The sequence below is a fragment of the Cupressus sempervirens genome, chromosome 9, assembly GCF_028749045.1.
Source record: "Cupressus sempervirens isolate cs-2001-9-10 chromosome 9, ASM2874904v1, whole genome shotgun sequence".
NCBI lineage: Eukaryota > Viridiplantae > Streptophyta > Pinopsida > Cupressales > Cupressaceae > Cupressus > Cupressus sempervirens.
Window position 1 is genome coordinate 515327312 of NC_143126.1, and position 22458 is coordinate 515349769.

The 22458-nt window shown below is 33.3% G+C and overlaps 1 protein-coding gene across 1 annotated transcript in view; it reads right to left on the reverse strand.

The window, feature by feature from the left end:
• The window catches only part of LOC149539618 (UBQ, helicase-c and DEAD-like helicase domain-containing protein), a 349808-nt gene that overhangs the window by 289173 nt on the left and 38177 nt on the right, over window positions 1-22458 (reverse strand). The window contains exons 3-4 of the mRNA XM_089800846.1: window positions 2756-2876; window positions 2463-2560 (exon numbers count right to left, since the gene is read on the reverse strand). Of these exons, the coding sequence (XP_089656972.1) occupies window positions 2463-2560; window positions 2756-2876 (219 nt within the window). The remainder of the gene's footprint in view (window positions 1-2462; window positions 2561-2755; window positions 2877-22458) is intronic.

Genomic DNA, 22458 nt, shown 5'->3' on the forward strand with positions numbered 1-22458 from the left:
GAAAGCAGTTAATGAGGCTCCAAAGGTGTTCAAGGGCGTTGGTTTTGAGAAGATACGCACCACTTTATTGGATGATGAGGTGGTCCATGTAGAGGCTGTCATGCTGCCCATCAAGGATCCATGGATCGAAACAGGTGTGACAATAGTATCGGATGGATGGAAAGATGTGAAAATTGTCCTATGGTGAATGCTATTGCAACATCCACAAGAGGTGCAATGGTTTTTAAAGTTGTGGATTGTGAAGGAAAGGAGAAGGACAATCCTTACATTGCAAACATTCTCATCCAAGCCATTGAGCAAGTTGGCCCTCAGAATGGTGTTCAAATAGTAACCGACAATGCCAAGAATTGTAGGGCTGCCAACTTATTGGTTGAGGAGCGGTACACCTTGTGTTGTGCACTTAGACAACCTAATGCTGCAAAAAATTGGCACTAAGATTGAATAGATAAAAAATATGTATAAAGAGGCACAAGATATCCAAATGTTTGTCATGAACCACTATATGATGCAAGCCATATTTAGACAATTCTCGAAATTGGTGCTCTAGAAGGTAAGTTCAATTGTTTAAAATTGACAAGTGTTTTAGAAATCTAGTCACTTTAGTTTAATAAACTTTCTATGTTTTTTAATTTTAATTTTAATCTTGATTTAAAAAATTTAATTTATTAGTGTTTTGATCTTAAAATAGGTTGTTAAGACCCGCTTTGCCTCCAACACTATTATTTTGAGACACCTTTTCACGGTTAACGAGGCATTGTCTAAAATGGTAACCAATGCTAATTGGAGCATATAGAGGCAATCTAATAGTGGCAAGGTAGTTGTCATTAAGACATTGATACCAGATGACTCTTGGTGAGCATTGATATCTAATATTGAGCATGGTCTGACTCAATAACACGGATGGACCTTACTTGGGTGAGGTATATGATGGAATTGACTCCATGATTGAGGATATTAGAAATATCATAAATGAGAAAGAGCAAGATCCTGATGAAAAGTTCTTCAAGGAGCTGCAGGTAATCATGGTAGAGAGATGGAACAAAATGACTACCCTTTTGCATCTACGTGCATTTGCATTGAGCCCTAGGTTCTATAGCCAATCGGTTCTCAAGGGGAGTACCACTAGAGTTGCCCCATACAGAGATCTTGAAGTTGCTAAAGGGTACAAGGCAGCCCTTCAAAGACTCTTTCCCAAGCACCTAAAACTTGCAATGAGGTCTGAATTTATGAGATTCATGAGCACTGATGATTGTGGTCTTGGAGCTCTTGGAGACAAGAATAATATTGATGCTCATAAATGGTGGTAATTCCATGCTCAATTGTATAGACACTTGCAACCCATTGCCATCAAAATTTATCACAAGTAAGCTCTTTTACCTTATGATTCTAATTTCTAATTTTTTGTTGATCAACTTTTCACTCTAATATCAAATTTGTAAATCTTGATAGCTTGCTAATTCATCATCATCTAAGAGGAATTAGAGCGCGTGCTCCTTCATCCACTCAATAAAACGCACTAAACTCCAAGGAGGAGGATAATTTGATCTTTGTGCATTCAAACTTGAGGCTCACAACTCACAAAGAGAATACCTACAAAAATGGGGAGGCAAAACATTGGGATGTTGAACCAGAGTCTACAAAGTTGGAAGCCCACTTTGATGCACTTGCAATTGATGATGGTGATCATGAGATACTTAGTGATGCTGAAGCTAATCCTAAGGCTACGGCTGAGACTACTGATACTAGTGGCACTAATTGTGCTTCTAATCTGCAACTGCATAATGATGATGATTTTTTATAACATTCGATCACATATGACTGATTAGTGATTAGTAATGTTGACATTACTGTTTTTGAGTTGAAACATTGAAATTGGTGGTGTATTTTGACATTTTGTCATGTCATTTGAACTAAATCATTAATATATGTGGTGTATTTTGCTAAGTTGCTTTCATATTAGCATAATGGTCTATGAACTTATTTGCTGCAGCATATTTTTACATATATATTATAAAAATAAAAAATAAAAATTGTATGAACCAACTTGAACCCAGCCCAAAAAAAATCAAGCAAATGTCGAACCCGCATCCGAACTAGAATCCAAACCGGCAACTTAGCTATTTGCAGATTATACATATTACCAAGATACTTTGCATTATCTATACATTGACCTAATCACCTTGCACATATCCTTTGTCAAATTAGAGATAGCAGTGATATTGTCATACATGTTCTATCAATTGCATAATGTAAACATTTATAATAGGCATCATAAATCATAATTCATAGTGTTAATTGAGACTTGGAAGAAAGAATTCTCTTGCAATTGAATTCCCAAGTTAATTTTCCCAATTTCATAAGCTATCACAAAAGGGAACATTACAGAAAATACTCCACGGCCCTCTCTTGCAAAGGGGTATAGAAATGGTAGAATTTTAAAAGTAATGTGAAAGCATGCATACCTGCCAATATTGTATAGCTTCTTGTATATCTTTCTCAAAGGCTCTCTGTCGTTTCTGGATTGTATTAATTATAGTTCTTTCTGATATTTTCTTTCCACCTTTTAACATGGCAAATACATAGAAAGGTTAGTACCCAACTGCTATTTTTGATTTCAAAAGCCCACTTATTCTATTAAACACCTGACAGTTCAATAATCACAACATGACTGAGAAAGGGATATTCATAAGGATTTTGTCTACAATAAGAGACATTAAAAAGCATATTCATTTTAAATTTGTATTTACTATTCTACCAGGCATAACATCATGCAATAGATTCAAATGATCAGGTATTCCGTTTCTTGATGAATGAAGCAAATCAATAAAGAATGTCAAATTCTCTCCATCCACAGCTCTGCTATGAAGCACAAGCACCTGCCATCCCAAAGTGAAAATATCAATGACTGGCCAAGTTCAAAGAAAGAAAAGCAAGTACCAACTTTCAATGTAAAAATGATGTAGCTAACATTCTACCATATGTTATGGCAATGATAGACATGAAGGAGATATTTTCTCTTAAGGTCTTTTATAGATAGAAATGGGAAAATGTGCAAAATATTGCATTTCAAAATTGAAAATTTACAAAGAGCCAAAGATTCAAATTAACATCATATGAAGATCATCCCATGAACAAGGATTAGACAACAAACAATATGTAACGTCCCAATTTTGAGACATATCTGATTTTTGCCCTTAAGCAGTAATTCCGACTCAGAGGGATAACTGCATTATAACATAATTATAAACTTAACTAAAATGATGAAATTTTATTGTCTTATTTAACTCAATAATTCTATGAATAATTCAAAGAAATTTTTCTTGGTTTTCTACTGTTATTACTGATTTCAGAATTCTTCCTTAATATTGACTGGTCTTTCCCTCCCTTGATAGATCCTTATATATGATCCAAATTGTTGATGTGCTTTTCAATTTTCGTTCTCCATTCCATTCCATTGCAGGTTCTCCTTAAATATCATTGGAGGGTTGTCTTCTGTGGCAGTCACCTTATTTGCAACACTGAGGACTCTTCAAGGTTCCTCATCTTAATTCAATCGCTGTTATCCACATCTAAACCAATCTTATATCTGTAGTTAATAAAATCACTGCTTAAGGTCGTATGTTGCTCCTTAACCTTAACTGCTGCTAGTCAATTATTCTCTACTCCCCCTTACGGGCAATCGCAATTTTCCAATTCTTAAAAACATGTACTTAAGACTCTTTTTTCTTTTTGATCAGTAGTTAACATGTCCTTAGACTTTATTTCAAGGGATTTGGTCTGAAAAAAAAATTAATTTCTTTAACCCTCAAACAGGTCAGCCCTCCCAAATTAATTATGCCCAGTATTCATTTATTTATTCAGGTTGGCCTTCGACCTATTAAATCACCTAGTTTTTGAGTATTTAAGCTGCTATTAATATGGAGAGTTTTGTCAAACAGAGCATCCAGGTAGCCATACTAACATAATCCCAAATTACTCCCTTTTAAAATTACTTACAAACCAGATTAAATGAATCTCCAAACTAAAATAATTTAATTGCACAGCTCTCAATAAACACATTCAGACAAAACCACTCAAGTAGATATTTTAATAAATTTTAATATTACAAATTAGGGACACTTCTAGAAAAAAGTTGTTCATATAAATTATTGAATATTGATATTCATCTACAGGCTACCATTAATAGATAATAATCTATACAAGCAATCATCTCAATTCTCTATGTCAAAATCACCCAAACACCTCATTTTAAGCATTGGGTTTCCCATTCCTAGAGATGCAAAAATACATTATATTGGAAGGGAATCAGCAGTTTAATGGTTGCAACTACAAAACCTGGCAGCAGCGCATGATAACAATATTTGAATATCATTGTCTTGCTAAGATCGTTTTGGGTGCAGAGATACGTCCTACTCAAGTACAAACAGGATCAGGATAAATGGAATGAATGTAATCGGGAAGTTGTCATGCTACTCAAACTTTTAATTATAGATGGTCAGCTCCCTTGTGTGCTTTCTGATAAAACAGCTAAAGAGATATAGGATGTCTTGAAGGATTATTATGAGACGTTGGACAAGAGACAAATTTTTTTTTCTGAAGAATATGTTGTTTTTTGTCCTAATGGATGAGAAGACATCTCTCCAGGCACATTTTACAAAAATCAAGGACCTATGTAACCAATTAGAGGCTATTGGCCGCAAGATGGTGGAAGAAGATATAGTAGTGATCGTGCTAAAAAGATTGTCCAGATCCTATGAGCAATTCATAGAGATGCTCAATATCACTTCTATTATTGTTCTGACATTCTCTGGTCTCTAGAACAAGCCTCTACAACAGGATAGATGGAACCAAGAGTTTGGAAATCATGTAACTTTCTCCTCTTCTGAACAAATGGCCTTCAAAGTCAAAACCTCAGACAAGAATATAGGTAGCCTTCAGCTTTTTCTAAGAATAAGTGTGTTCAGTGCAATTATTGTCACCTTGTTCTATCTGAAAATGAAAACACCCATCATTTAAAACCTTTTAGCTCCTGCCCATTAGTGATTTTATGGACCATGGATGCATTTGTGCTCAATCAGCTCTCTCCCACTCAATTCCTTCTTTTTTGGTTTCTTTTGTGCAGTTTCTAAGACATCGGAGTTACCCTTTCTCGGGATAACCCTCGTATAGGAAGGTCCAATCAACCTATTCAAGTATAGGTCAACCTGTACCCCGAGCATTTTTGGTCTCGGGGCAAATGTTGTCTCAAGGACTTAAATTGGAAAATCAGGTGACCCAGTTGGCTTGCTTTATTTTCGTGCCCAAAAACTAGTATAAAAGGAAGCTTAGGCACCTCATTTTCACATCATTAGACATCCAAGGTCATCCACTAGACATCAAGAAGCAACTGGCATTCTCAAGCATTCATCAAAGCATTCAAGGTGTTTTCAAACATTCAAGGATCCTTTGTGAGCACTTCCTTTTGAAGATCTTACATTTTGTTGGCCATGAAGGAGGAGATCTACATTGCGGCATTCATCTTCTTCTTCTTTCATTGTGCACATTTATATCCATAGCTCCATGATTTGGTATTGGTGAGATCCATTGCATTTGTGGAGATTTCCTACATCCCTCATTCAAGATTCAATATCTTAAACATTCAAGCATTACAAAATCCTTATTGACAAGGGTTTCATCGAGCAAGGTGAATATTTACATTTGTCTTGCTTCCTTATATGCTTTACATTTCATTTCCTTTCAAAATTAATTCTTAAACAGGAACTTGACCAAGGCAAACCCCTCCCCCCCAACAAAAATCATTTTTTCTCGTGTGCAAGATCAGGGTATCAAATGTTAAGAATATTAACCAAGACAAACCTGCAAGTCTGACAATGCAGACCGTACTTCCTCTTAATAGTAATATATCTCTAATGTTGGCATATATATATATATATATATATATATATATATATATATATATATATATATATATATATATATATATATATATATATATATATATCTCCTATAGGTGCCAAGTTAGGAAGTGTTATGTCCCTTGAGGGACATACCCTTTAGAAAGAATATATAAGTAGGTTGTCAATGCAGATTATAGGACACACAGTTACAGAAATCTGCTCCTATAAGCATTTTATATCTTGCAATTTATGTCTAAGATTCTCTATCACAATAAAAGGTTAAATATTTAGTATTGTATCTGCATTATAATAAGCACTAATTTCATCAATATTCATACTACTTAGAAGATCATTCTCAGCATATAAGACTGGATTAAAAGTCTGATTAAGAGATAAGGATTCAGCAGAAACTTTACATGGTATCAGAGCTCTAGTAATCGAACCTAGGCTCTGCTAAATTTCAGTAATTAGACTTTGTACACATCAAGCAACAATCTTTTATCTTGCATAGCTTACACAATCAGACCTAAGGACAAGTTTGATGGGAAAGAGCACTTTGAAGCCTAGAAGTTCAGAATCATGATGATTCTTGAAGAGAACAATGTAAAACAATTCATTGATGGAGCATCCAAACAACCCCCAGTTGAACCTCACAAATCTATCTGGAGTAGAGGAAATAGAAGAGCTATTCAACTCATCTTGGATGGAGTTTTAAATGATATTGTACCTATGCTTACAAAACATCAAACTGCCTTTGATATGATGAATGCATTACAAAATGCCTATGAAGTAAAAAATGCAACTAGGGTTCTTGCACTAAAAAGGCAACTGAATCACATTCAGATAACGAAAGGAGAATCGATAAGTTCTTACTTCTTAAGAGTTGTCAGCATCAGAGATGAAATATCAAGCATAGGAACCATCATTAGTGACACAAAATTAACACTTATGGCTATAGATGGATTGCCAGATTCATGGGAGACATTCGCACAAGGAATAAGTGTTAGAGATCAGCTCCCGGACTTTAACAGACTCAAGAATGATTGTCTTTAAGAGGAATCCAAAAAACTAAAGAAAGGAGGGAAACCAAAAGTAGAAGATGAGGAACTTCACGTTCTTAATACAAACTCCTATAAAGGCAAGAAGAAGCATTTCAAGAAGAAAAAGGGAAATCAAAAGAATGGAAAGCCCAAGAAAGATCTATCTAAAATAAAGTGTTTCAAATGTGAAAAATTTGGACACTATAGATCTAATTGTCCTAAAAATTCCAAACAATAGGCAAATTGTACAAATGTCATTAAAGAAGAAGATACTTATGATCCTAAGAACCGTGTTCTGTATTCCTCTCTATCAAATGAAATTTCAAATAAAGCATGGGTAATTGATAGTGGATCTTCTAGACATATAACGGGATACAAAGAAACTCTAGATTCTTTATCAGAGAAGGTTAACGGTGAAGTTATCATTGGTGATAACTCAGCACACTCTGTTAAAGGAATTAGAAATTGTACTTTGAAACCAAAATCAAGAAATACTCTTCTTCTTAAAGGTGTACTTTATGTACCAGGGATTAAAAGAAACCTAATCTCAATTACAGCACTTGAAGATGATGGACACAAAGTTGCATTCGTGGATGAAAAAGTATTAACTTGGGCTAAGAACTCTTCCATCAAGAAAGCAAAGTTAATTGGTCAAAGAAAGGGATATTTGTATGAATTGAATACAAAATCTAGTCGATCCATTCAAGCCCTAGTCCACGAAGCTAAAAATTCAAATGAAATATGGCACAGAAGATTAGGGCATCTAAATTTTAAAACTATATCAACTATGAAAAAGATGGTTATTGGATTACCCAAATTAAATAAAGACCACCCTAGTATTTGCAAAGGGTGTGCTCTGGGTAAAAGCAGCAAAAGTCCCTTTCATGATAGTACTAGGAAAACAAATAATGTACTAGAATTAATTCATTTAGATTTATGCGGACCTATGTTTGTTCCTTCTCTTGGAGGATTCTGGTATTATATCTTGTTCATAGATGACTTCTCTAGGAAAACATGGATTTAATTTTTAAAATGCAAGGAATCAGAAGAAATCCTACAAAGATTTAAAGAATTCAAAGCATTAACTGAAAATTTTACAAGACATAAAATTAAAGCCCTTAAAACTAATAATGGAGGAAAATATACCTCAGACTTTTTTAAAAGGTTTTGTAAAGAATCAAGGATTAAGAGGGAGTACATTGTTCCTTATAACCCAGAGCAAAATGGGGTAGTAGAAAGAAAGAATAGGACAATTATAGAAGCTGCTAGGTCTATGATTTTTGACCAAAACCTAGAATATTATCTTTGGGCAGAAGCCTCCTGTACTACTGTATATATTCAAAACAGAAATCCTCACTCCTATCTTAAAGATAAAACACCTGAAGAAGTATTTACTAAAGTAAAACCCAATATAAGTCATCTTAGAATTTTTGGATGTCCTGTATATATCCATGATCCAAAAGAAAAGAGAACCAAATTAGAACCCTCTCGGAGGAAAGGTATTTTTGTAGGGTATAGTGAAACTTCTAAAGCATATAGGATTTTCATACCTAAACAGAAAACTATTGAACTTAGTAGAGATGTAATCTTTGAAGAAGATCTTGCATTCAAAAGAGTCGTAAGTTCTGATGAACCTTCTCCTTTATCTAGTTCTAAAAGAAATAGTGAATCTGGGTCCCAAAGGGAGAACTTAGAAGAAATCGAAGATGAAATTCAAAATATTAACCTTGAAAAAAATTCAAAGAAAAGACCACTTTGAGCCATTCAAACAGTTGAAGCAGCTCAAGACTTTGATGCACCTTCCGAAACAGTCAAAGAAAGCAAAAGACCTAAAAGATTCTCTAGTTATACAACTAACATAAGTGATTTATCCAAAACAAAGCCAACCAATCCCTTTAATGCTATTAAACATACAGCTTGGAAAGAAGCTATGACAGAAGAATACCAATCTATCATGAAAAATGATGTTTGGTAAATTGTTTCAAGACCTAAAGGAAAATCTGTTGTTTCTTCCAAATGGATATTTAAAATAAAACATGCCGCTGACGATAGTATTGAGAAGTATAAAGTCAGATTTGTAGCCAGAGGATTTTCTCAGAAAGAAGAGATTGATTATGAAAAAACCTTTGCTCCTGTTGCCAGATATACCTCCGTAAGAGTAGTCTTAGCAATTGTCGCATCAAAGGGATGGAAGATACATCAGATGGATGTGAAAACAACATTCCTAAATGGAAACATTTCAAAAGAAGTATATCTGGAGCAACCTGAAGGATTTGAAACTCATGATCCTAACGCTTTTGTTTGCAAGCTCAAGAAAGCTCTCTATGGGCTTAAATAGGCTCTTAGGGCCTGGTACGAAAGAGTTGATAAGTATCTCACCAACTTAGGATTCTCCAAGAATGAAGCTGATCCAAATTTATATTATAAAAGAGATAAAGATGATATGGTAATTCTGATACTGTATGTTAATGATCTACTAATAACAGGTGATGATCATCTCATAGATTAGTGCAAGAAAGATCTAACTAGAGAATTTGAGATGAAAAATTTGGGACTCCTTCATTACTTCCTAGGATTAGGAGTACAGCAGAATTCTGACAGTATCATACTAAATCAAGGGAAGTATACATCAGATATTTTAAAGAAATTTGGAATGTGGAATTGCAAACTTATGTCTTTTCCAATGGAGACTATTCTACATAAACTTAAGGGAGCAGCTACAAAATCACCATCAATAGATTCTACTCTCTACAAACAGATGATTGGGTCTCTTATGTACTTAGTAAATACAAGACCAAATATTTGCTATGTAGTTAATGCCTTAAGTCAGTTTATGTGTGAACTACAGGAGATTCACCTAGTCGCAATTAAGCACATTATGAGATACTTACAAGGCACTCTTAATCTCGAACTCAAATATGAGAAAGTTGCTTTAGACTTACATGGATTCACTGATTCAAATTGGGGTGGAAGTGTTAAAGACAAGAAAAGTATTTCAGGATGTTGTTTAAATTTGGGATCAGCAATGATATCTTGGATATGTAGAAAGCAGTCTTCAATAGCACAGAGTTCCACAGAAGCCGAATACATTGCAGCAATGATGGCCTCCCGAGAAGCAGTATGGCTGAGGAAGTTACTTGTGGAATTATTTGGGCAAGCTATGAATCCCATGATTATGCATTGTGATAATCAAAGTTCCATCAAACTCTCAATGAATCTAGTTTTCCATGACAGGTCCAAGAAATTCCTTACCATTATGTAAGAGATATGGTAGACAGGAATTATGTAAAATTGGAATACATTTGCACTGCAAATCAGACAACAAACATACTCACCAAACCTCTATCTAGAGTGAAGATAAAACACTTCAGGAGGAGACTTGGTATGGTTGAGTTGTAATCCATTTGTACTCTCTTGATTATTAATAAAATAATTTTATTTTTCCAGGTTATTGACAATTATGAGCTCCACCATTTGTATTCATTTGTATTCATTATTTTAAGAGGTGACGATCTTTGAAAATAATGAACACTTGTATAAAACATTATGAGAGGTAACATTCTCTTAGATAATGTGCTAAACAGTAGAGTTCTACTGTAAGATCTAGATGAGTTCAAGATCATATTGTGACGTTGACATTGCTATGTTCATGGGTCACAAATTGGATAAAGGAAGAATCTTAGTATTCTCCAGGTTTATCCTGTATTCTGGTAGTTCTTAGAACTCAAGATCATGTTGTGATATGGAAATACCAGTTTCTATGAAATCATAACTTGGATAAATGAAGAGATTACTCTTCAGATTTATCCTATATAATATCACTAGTGGCAGTGATTTGTCATATCACAAGTTTACTAATATGACTTTGTATCATGTGTTCTATGATACCACATACTAAGAAGAGACAAACAGATATAGAGTATTAATTCTTGCTTATTCATCTGTATTGGTGTTGCTAGATATAATATTTCTCTGTAGGATTATCAGGTTAAGAGGGAGTGTTAAGAATATTAACCAAGATAAACCTACAGGTCTGACAGTACAGACCGTACTTCCTCTTAATAGTAATATATCTCTAATGTTGGCATTTAATGATATATATATCTCTCCTATAGGTGCCAAGTTAGGAAGGGTTATGTCCCTTGAGGGACATACCCTTTAGAAAGGATATATAAGTAGGTTGTAAATGTAGATTATAAGACACACAGTTACAGTAGTCTGCTCCTATAAGCATTTTATATTCTGCAATTTATATCTGAGATTCTCTATCACAATAAAAGGTTAAATATTCAATATTGTATCGACATTATAATAAGCACTAATTTCATCAATATTCATACTACTTAGAAGATCATTCTCAGCATATAAGACTGGATTAAAAGTCTGATTAAGAGATAAGGATTTAGCAGAAACTTTACATCAAAAATGTGAATTTGGGTCGGGAAATTATCAGTCACAAGATTTTTGGCAAAAATTGGGTAGATTTTACAGTGCCCCAAGAACATGTACATCATGCCATAAACCTACCTATAGACGTCACCCAAATCAACCTATATCTGGAGGTGTGAGATTTTCAAGGTTTTCCGGATTTTCTATTCTAATCACAGATCCGCAATCTGATTCTCAGTCAGAGTTTCAGATCTGTCATTTAGAAGTGAAAAAACATCTTCCTTTGCATATTTCAAGGTTAATTTTCCACACTTCTCTTTTATCTCTTAGCATAGACCTATTTCCATATTTCATTGGGTTGATTGCACGCATATAGCACCTACATCTATTTTACTCTTGCCATTTAACCGATTGATTCCATTTACATCCACGTTGCAAATTTAAAGTTAATTAACACTACATGAAGAGGACTTGCTTGCATACTTCCTTAGTATAATTTGGGTTTAATATTGGCATCCCTTCATCCTATTTAGGTTTTGCTAATCTAACTTGGTTACATTGAGAGTTATGTTTGAATGCCCCTATTGCTCTTGTAGTTAGTGTTAAGAAAGTGGAAGTCTTATTTGATACACATCTTATTGAGCACTTTCATTTGTTCACTAAATGCACTTGAAGATAGATTACAAGAAACAATTAGCAATCGCACAGTTTTCACAAAGAGGGTCTTAGCAAAAGGCACAAGCTGCTACGTATTCCAATCAAAGAAATTTACCTGTTATGTGTTCATGGCCACATGTCCATCATATCTAAACACATCCTCAACCTAGTATGTTGACTCTAGTGCCTCTCTGAATTTCACACATCGTCAAGATTGGTCCACAAAGTTCGCACCTTTCTCTAAATTCAGATGTTTTAGGAGGAGGCAAGGAGTATGCAAATGTCGGAAAAGGCAATGCCCAGATTTCACTTCGTGGGAAGGATTTGACATTTCTCAATGTGTTCTTTGTTCTAGGCATGAAGCTCAATCTACTATTAGTTAGCCAAATTATGCTTCATTCTCCTTAGCTAGATGTTATTTTCAAGTTCATACAAGTGTATTATTGCTGACAGGGAATCTTAATCTACAATTGTAGTTTAAGTCACAAAGGTCAAGTTCAAGTTCGACGACTATGAAGTTTGGATGAAGTTCAGCAATGTCCAAAAAAATCGGAAAAAAATTCAAGATTAAATTTGCCTGAAATAATTTTAAAAATATAGCAAATAAAAAATTAATTAATAATAACAAATAAACATACCAAATATTAATATTTTACTACTAAATAAATAAATAAAACTAAAATACACATGACATTAAAAATTTTCTAATAAAAAAGTATACTTAATATTTAATTTTTTCTAGAAATTAACATAATTATTATTTCATTTAAAATAATAATAAATAATAAATTTATTAATAATAGATAAATAAATATACCAAATGTATTTTAGAAAAACTTAAATATAATAAATATACTTATTATTATTTATACTTTAGGCTTTAGCTAAACATACATATAATAAAAACAAACTACTGAAACCTAAAAATGAAATGAAAAATTGTCGAAAACACTTGGTAATCGCTGTTGGGATTGGGAGATTGTTGAACCTAGAGCAAGTGAGACGACAGACCAACAACCACCAAAAACCGAATAGTGATGACCAACGACAACAATTTTAGATACAGATGATTTTATATGCCAAAAGGCTTCCAAGAAAATAGACGCATTTTCAACAAATTGAGTTTCATTTATAAGTTTTTTTGCCAGAAATCTGAGAAAACACCATGATACAAAATGTTTTCAGAAAAACGACAACCAAACTGCTGTTATACGAACTTTTTGCGAAATTTTGGCAAACTTTTGTCATCTCTTATGGGTTCGTCGAATTTCAAACCTAGAGCTGAAAATTCGACAAACCCTGTGACTAAGGTTATAGTTGACCTTGAGGATCATGGCCTATATAGACTTATTAATAGAGGTGAAACTCTAGAGCAAGCCATGTCTGCCAAAAGTACTTCCATCAATAATCTCTCATATCAGCGATATGGGCATTTGAATATCCACTATCTTTCACAATTGACTCGATATAGTCTGGTTGTTGGACTACCTAAGATTCATACACAAAATCATGGAGTTTGTAAAGCATATCAGGTTTGAAAGTAGCATTAGATTTTTTTTTAGATGGTGATGCTTAATGGGCATCCAAGCCATTGCAGTTGGTCCATGCAGATGTTTGTAGGCCCATGACCACTCCATCAATCACAGGTTGTAGGTATTTTCTCTTGTTTGTTAATGATTTCAATAGTGTAGTGTAGGTGTATTTTCTTCAGCATAAATCAAATGTGTTCAGCATGTTTTAGAAGTTCAAGGCCTTAGTGGAAAAAGAGGCTGTTTGTCAAATTGTCACTCTTAGATCCGACAATGATGGAGAATTTTGTTCATCTAAGTTATCCAAGTTTTGTGCATCACATGGGATTAAGCATCATCTTACTAAACCTTATACCCCATAGAAAAACGGTATTGTTGAGCGTAGGAATCGCACAGTCACTGAGATGGCTTGATCGATATTGGAGCATCACAATGTTCCAAAGAAGTTTTGGGTAAAGGTAGTCCTTGCAGTTGTTCATCTTCGAAATTGGTCTCCCACACAAGTCATTAAGAGGGTGACTCTAGAGGAAGCTTGGTCAAACAAAAGCTCATAATCGGTCATCTAAAGGTATTTGGCTCGACAACATATGTTGGAATTACAGATGCAAAGCACAGCAAACTAGATTCCAAGGCTCAAAATTTGATGTTCACAGGATATGGTGATACATATAAGGCTTATTGGTTGATTGATGTTGATATTGATCATCTCACATTAAATTGCAATGTGATGTCTGATCAAGATAGAGGTCAATTTCAGCCTTTTCTTGTCACTAGACCTAAGGATCTATGATATACCCGTCAAAATATAAATAAATAATAAATAAATAAGAATAATTTAATTACAATATATTAAATAATATAATTATACTAAAATATGTTAATCATATAATAATAATAATAATAAAATTAAAAAAAAGAATTAGATAGTCAATTATAAAAATTAGAATGATAAAAATAATAATAAGTAAATAGAGGAATAATAATATAATGTATGTTATTCAATATTTAACTAACAATATAAAATTAATTAATGTTAATAATTAATATGTTATAATACTAACATTATAGAAGAATAAATGAAATAATATTATCTATAATTAATCATTAAGAGGTGTAATTAAAGAAGAGATGTGTCCATTTGGAAGCAACCACTCCCATGGACTATATATAAAATGAAACTCAAATTCATTTCGAGGACATGGGACAAAATATATCATCACTTATTCAAATTTATCTTATCAAATACAGATGGAGAATGGGGTCATTACAAGTGGTATCAGAGCAAACATCCTGCCCACCTGTGAAGATAATTTTAAAAGTATCAAAACAAAAAACTCAGCATTTGAAACATACATTACATGATCAAACAAAAGTGACAGAATCTCATTGAATCATTGAAGAGAAAAAGCAATGAAGACATGAAATAAGCCACCAATAAATAAGAAATTGCATCTTCTGCGAAAGAGGATTAGAGAGAAATTAAAATCCTTATGGGTTCAAAGTGAAATGTCGCACCAACTGCATTATAATTCTGATATTTAATGATTGATCAATCTACAATAATTCAAAAGAATGGAGGCTATTAGAGTTGACACAAGCATCCCAAGAATACCAAACATTGATTTTATTCTCCGTAGACACAAACAACAAATTTGCATTAGATAAAAGGGAAAAAAATAACGTTGATCAGCTGGAGAATGCAGTCTTATTCTTCCAGTCTATCATCTATGAAATAAGATAAGGTCGCACCCAACATCATTAGAATGATGAAATTTATATACTATCAAGAGGAGGTGGTTGATTGAGTTCACATTTCGAAAAGACTTCCCGATAAAAGCTAAGAGATGAAGAACACTCGTTGTAATACATAGAGATTAAATCACTATTGCTGCACAAGTATGATCCATATAACACATAGGCAAGGAACCACCAATAAATTGCCCAATTCAATATGCAACCCAATTGCACTGTGCACGCTCACACCTGCAAATGAAAGGAAGGTGTAGGGTATGAAGACAAGCTGTGTGCCACATGGACAATGTAGGGTATAATAGAGCCAGATTTAATATAAGCAGTGGAAAGGATATATGAACAAAATGAAACATTGGAGTTTATCTTACCTTGCAAAGCAACGTTCCAACACATAAAAAATGGATTACGTATGGATTTCAATATATGTATAACCAACACTCAAAGGTACGACACCAAAGTCAACATAGTATTTTGCAAGGCATGTAATATTGTCACTGTGGATAGAGCCTGAGAGGTCACCACCACCATGGACAAGCTTGTAGCAATTAAGAGGACCATAGTCATTTGACGTATACATTTAAAAAAATTTAAGATTGGAACCCTAACTTACATCAAATATCACTGAAAAAGTGAAGGGAACAATGACCGATAATAATAGAAGCGCGGTACCAAAGTGATTGGAAAATAGCAAATACATTAATAGATATCACCACGAAAACAAAATACATTCTAAGGGTGGACTTCTGCAGTACACATGCCATGCGCGTAATGGTAGGTTCACCATGAAGGTAAGTATTAATGCATCTCTTTATGACCGTCTCATGTGTATGATATTTAAGTGAATATAGATTGGGAATTGGTTAATCTCAATTGTTATATAAATCAACTATTGATAAAGAGTTAGATTACTAAATATGAATTACTCACTATTTGAATAGGAAATTCCTTATCATAGTTAAATATTTGATAAGGAAATAATATGTTTGAGGGACATAGATTGAAATACGTAAATAGAAGGTTTATTATTTATATCAAAGTATACATTTAATCTATATTGTATTTGAAGGATCTAATTTTATTATGTTAAATTATGTTGAATAAAGATGTATAGATAATGTTGTTGGAGTTGATGAAATCCCAACTCCGAAGACGCCCAAGATCACCTGCATGCGATAACCTGTCAAAGAGAAGCCAAGGAAAGAAGAGTGTGGAGCAAGGGAAAAACCCTAAACGGACATGAGAGAGAACAAGATATTGCAACACAAGAAAAAATGTATTTAAAATGAGAATGTGTTGATGATATGAAAATACAATGAGAGAGCCCGAATATAAAGAGCTCCAAGAATCTCCTAGAACAAGCTAGAAGATGTTAGGAGATAAGTGTGACAACTAAGCATACATCCACTTGAGGTGGAAAGTCCTCGAATAATGTGAGAGGATAAGTATGACTTAGGAGAGAACAAACTCCCGTATTGTCAACAACTTTAACTAACTCCTAGACTACAAATAATAAATAAAATGCATTAACCTAAGTAAGCTTAAGTAATAGAATAAATAATTAATAAATTAATTATTTACTCTAACAAATGTTATTGGTAATTCATAGTTAAATCCATAAGAACTATTGTGATATTTATGTAGTGGATAGGGAGTGTGCATAGGGGGAGGAGTAAATCAGTCACGTTGGGGCAAGAAAATCCCAATCTGGATAAAGATCTAAGGGAGCCCCAAGTTGAGCGTGTCCAAACTCGAACCAATAAATCTACCATCCACATCAAAATTAAACATGTTCCTAGTGGGTAGGGAGTGTGCACAGGGGGAAGAGTAAATCAGTCGCATTGGGGCAAGAGAATCCCAATATGGATAAAAATCTGAGGGAGCCCCAAGTTGAGCATGTCCAACCTCAAGCCGCAGTAAATCTACCATCCACTATGGAATTATACACCTTATTGTAGTACTAACTATAGAAAAGTTGTTAAAATTGTGTATCTTCAAGAACTTTTGATTTTGAGGTAGGAGAAAGGAGCACGACTTTCACGATCAAAGTGGTAAAACATTTCCTTACCTTTTCTTATTTCAATTTGTAAGCAAAATTGTAACATGTATACTATGTGTCTACATCGTGTCTTCATGCATCAATGTGTTTGCTTCGTGTCTTCATGCATCAATGTGTCTACCTCGTGTTTGCATCGCGACTTTATGCATTAATGTGTCTACTTTGTGTCTTCATTCATATGTTCTTGTACAAGCTATTATACACTAACATGTTTACTTTGCAAGTGTCTAACACATATGCAGGAAAGAAAATGAACCTAGACTATGAATTAATGAGGATCAAATCAATTGCTTGAGGACAAGCAAATTCAAGAGGGGAGGACAGTGATATCCCCGTCAAAATATAAATAAATAAATAAGAATAATTTAATTACAATATATTAAATAATATAATTATACTAAAATATGTTAATCATATAATAATAATAAAATATAAAAAAATGAATTAGATAGTCAATTATAAAAATTAGAATGATAAATATAATAATAAGTAAATAGAGGAATAATAAAATAATGTATGTTATTCAATATTTAACCAACAATATAAAATTAATTAATGTTACATTATTAATATGTTATAATACTAACATAATAGAAGAATAAATGAAATAATATTATCTATAATTAATCATGAGGAGGTGTAATTAAAGAAGGGATGTGTCCATTTGGAAGCAACCACTCCCATGGACTGAATATAAAATGAAACTCAAATTCATTTCAAGGACATATGGAACAAAATATATCATCACTTATTCAAATTTATCTTATCAAATACAGATGGAGAATGGGGTCATTACAGGATCAGCCTCCATAGGCTCCAAAGATGGATGTTCACCTTCTGTTTTGTTTTCCTGATGGGAGGGGCGCAATTGACATTGTGCCACCACCCCCTCCATAGGTTGTGATTCCTGTGAAGAACATAGGATTATACTGAGATGGAAAGTGAATCAGTATAATAATAATTTTTCCAATTTAAAATTTAATCCAAACAATTGCCTCAATAACTAAAATAAACAATTATGTACATGACCACAATGACACAAATATTTACGTAGAAACCCAATGTAGGAGAAAATCACAGCAAAATAATTGTTTTATATATGCACTTAATATTTTACAATGATTCGTAGTCACCAACCAACTAGAGGCTGCAATCTCTATGTTTATGAGTATCGATTCACTGGAAGCACCAACTCCCACACTTCACAGGCATCCACCTACTAGAAGCACCAACTCCTACTGTTGTCTTTGTGAGCACCAACCCCTTGCACTTTAAATCTAATTTTCCACCATATTTAACGTTGCTTGCTCAAGTGATGATGGATACATTTATTGCACACTTTTCTCTTCTTATTTTTACATGAATTTATACACTCTTCTCTCTTCCTAAAGTCAGCCAATGACACTATGCTTCTCATTCTTCCTTATATATACTTACAAAAATATATATTTATATATTAAATTAAAATCTGATTACATAATATCTTCCATTCTCTCTTTTATTGTCTTGTGTGTGTGTGTATATGTATGTATATATGCATTATTCTCCTTGCTCTTATTTTTCTTCATTGCTTCTGACTTCGTTGTTTGTAAATAATACATCTTCAATTTATATTGTTTCACTCCAATTAAATGGTTGGACTTTTAGCCAAAGGACTTATCTTTTAAATGAACACTTCTTTTGAAATGACTTGTCTTCTTCATTATTAATTTAAGTCTTAACTCATCATTTAGTTGACTTCTCATACAACAATAGTTATGAGTTACTAATATAAGTTTTCTTTCCTCTTAATCTCTACGCTTGGAATGTGTTATATTAATCGCATCTTCTAATTATGATCACAACCTTTTTCTTATTTACAAACTTTGTATTATATTAATCACATCTTTTCTAATAATTGCTTGGATGCTTATTTGTCTTCCACCTATAAAATCCCTTCAACCACATTTTGAGTTAACGAGCTTCCATATCGTGCGATTGGTATGATGATTGCAATTTCCAACTTCGATTATATGTGGTCGATATCCTTGCAATGAATATCTTAGATTGACAATTTGCTACTTGAAATTGTCATTGACTGTTATGTCACTTCTTTAGGCTCGTTATAGCATCACAGACCATTTCATGGTTGTTAGCAGTCATCAATGGTCTCTTTCTTATCTACATAGCTCCTTTTGACTTAGCACATAGTTGTCTGGAAATGTAAATGTTGGAACTATAGTCAGAATGCCAATGATCTGAAAACACTTTATAACATCTCTCCTCTGTAGTATTTGTTTATAAGTTGTGTTATTCCATCTTGTCACCCATACATTTATGCTATTGATGTATGAAACAACTAGTAGTAATACTCTTTTCCAAAAAGAAATTTGATGAGATGCTTTTCTAGAAATCTAACCAGGTTGTTATAAATACCATTGTTATTAAACCTCACAAGCTGGCAAGACCTTTAGCTCTAATACCACTGTAATATCCCGATACAGAATATTTACTGATTTCTCTTTTCCTGGTATAATCAGCAATATAAATATGCAGATTATTTCCAGCACAATCGTAAACAGTAGTAATACCAATATAATATTCGAATTCAATTACAAGAACATGCAATACGAGACAACAATAAACCAACGGTTCTTCACAAGATAACAATTTGTTATTTCAAAAATAACATTCAAGATGTTGAACATGTAACCATGAATTACAAACTGATGAGATGAATCCAGAAAACTCTTATAATTCCTTAAACAACGTTATTGCCTTATATAGCGGCAAAATAACAAACCGCAACTAAAATGTTATTGTATTATACAATAGCAATACAATAACCAGTACACCAAAAACTCAATCCTAAATACAAATTTAACAATCAAATTGGAATGCTAGGATAAGAACTTGTAAGCGCAAATGAAACACCTAAAATGATGTTTCCTAAGACAATGGGTTTGCGTCCACTGTCTGCTAGCACGAGGGGCTACGTCCTCCAACTAGCTAAAAGCTGAAGCTTTTTGAGACTCTCCGAGAGAGAAAACTAAATTGAATAATAAATCTAGCATACCTAACAATGAACCTCTTTCCTCTTTTAATACACAAACCAAGACTCTTCATCTCCTCTCTGGTTTTCATCTTACTCCCTTGTCGCTCTCCAACTTCCCTAAGGCATTTCGTCTTGTTCCTCCTTGCTCCTTTGTCCTTTATATAACATTAAGTCGACCTTTTTAATATTTTGAGCCTATGTTTCAGAGTCAATTTAATGTTGCATAAAATAAGACTTCATTATTTCTAATGTTCCAAAAAAGGAACATTACAAGTACATACACCTTTATCCACTCAATGAAGCCTAATAAGTTGGCTGCAAGTATAGATGAAGACTAGTGTATATTCATTCTAATTTGTGTCTCCTGTCACATAAAGATCCCCAATACAAGTAGGGGGCAGCGAAGCTTTCGAATGTAACACTTGACTCTACCAACTTGAGTTCAACCATTCAAGATCTCACTAGAGCCAATATGGATGATGATGATGATACATCTACTGTGAGTGGAACCACTCTGGGTTCAAATGATGATGATGATGATCTTAAACTTGTAGCCGATGAAAATCCAATGGATGGTGATTTCTTTTAATAATCCTTTTGATGATTGATGAACATTGAATCATGTTTCATTAAGTACATTTTGTAATTCAGTAATTGAAATGATTTTCATTGGAATCATGAACATGGGCATATATAATATCATTGATATGGCTTATTTGAATATTTTTCAACTATCACTTGGCATTTAATATTTATCTTTAGCATTTGGCATTGATCAATGGTCAAGTATCATACTATGAAATTATTTAGTTTTACAATTTTGTATATTTCATAATACATACATATATATACACACCTATGCAAAACCCTAAAAAAAAATTTACCACATTCACATACCGAATTATGCATACCCGCACCTGAACCAGTAACTTAGTTGATAATCAATTGTTTTTTCATCATGAATCACAAACTTTAACCTATGGCTCCATAACCTTATTATTTTGAAAACAATTCACTCAAATCCAAAAAGAAAAAAACAATAAACATGACCTCACTCTTGTTATGGTAAATCAATGTTGTTGTATTAAACAAAATAGATGAAAACTCTTTATATAGATATAGAAAAACAATGTTTCTAAAAAAATAAAGTTGTTGTATTCGCTACTGAACCGCCAAATTCGAAAGCTAATTCGCTCAACATTTGAATTCAGTTCAAATTCGTAGCAGATTCATTTTTTACTAGTAAATTCGTTGAAAAAGCTGTATGCAGGACCCTGGTTGAATTGGAAGCAAATTTGACCGAATTTAGACTAATCCAACAGAGTTGAAAAGAATTTTCTCTAATTTTCAGCAAATGTTGACCGACTTTCACGTGATGGTGACACGACTTCATTTTTAGTAAAGTTTTTTAATATTTTTTTGGTCACTCGACCTAAAGTCACGCAATTTTAATATGTTTTTTGTCGTAAAGTTTAAAACTTTAAACCTAAACTAAAAAACATGACATTGAGAAATTCACAGCAGGCTCAGCAAAAGATGATGTGGGCTCAGTAAAATCTGAAAAATGACACATAGAAGTCCGCAGGCTCAAGTTTTGGAAGGCAAAAGCTTAGGCACTTACAAAAAATTATCACGGGCACTTACAAAAACGATGGCAATCATTGGAGTTGTTTCTCAAAAACACCAATCAAACACAAAGGCATTAGAAGCTTTTGTCCAGGCATTAGAAGCAACTGCCTAATGATAATGACTTCTTTATGATTTTTTATGACATTTGATTACATATAACTGATTAATAATGTTGATATTACTGTTTTTTAACCGAAACATTGATATGGTGGTGTATTTTGGCATTTTGTCATGTCATTCAAACTAAATCATTAATCTATGTGGTGGTCTATTTTGCTAACTTGCTTTAATATTAGCATAGTGGTGCTAAAAAAATTTAACATCTTGTACGGATGAACCCAAAACGAACCCAAACCCAGCCCAAAAAAATTTTGAGCAAATTTTGAACCCGCATCAAAACTAGAATCCGAAATGGCAACCTAGAAAAAAACAATCGTGAACTAAAGAAAAATATAGAAACTGCCTAATAAACTAT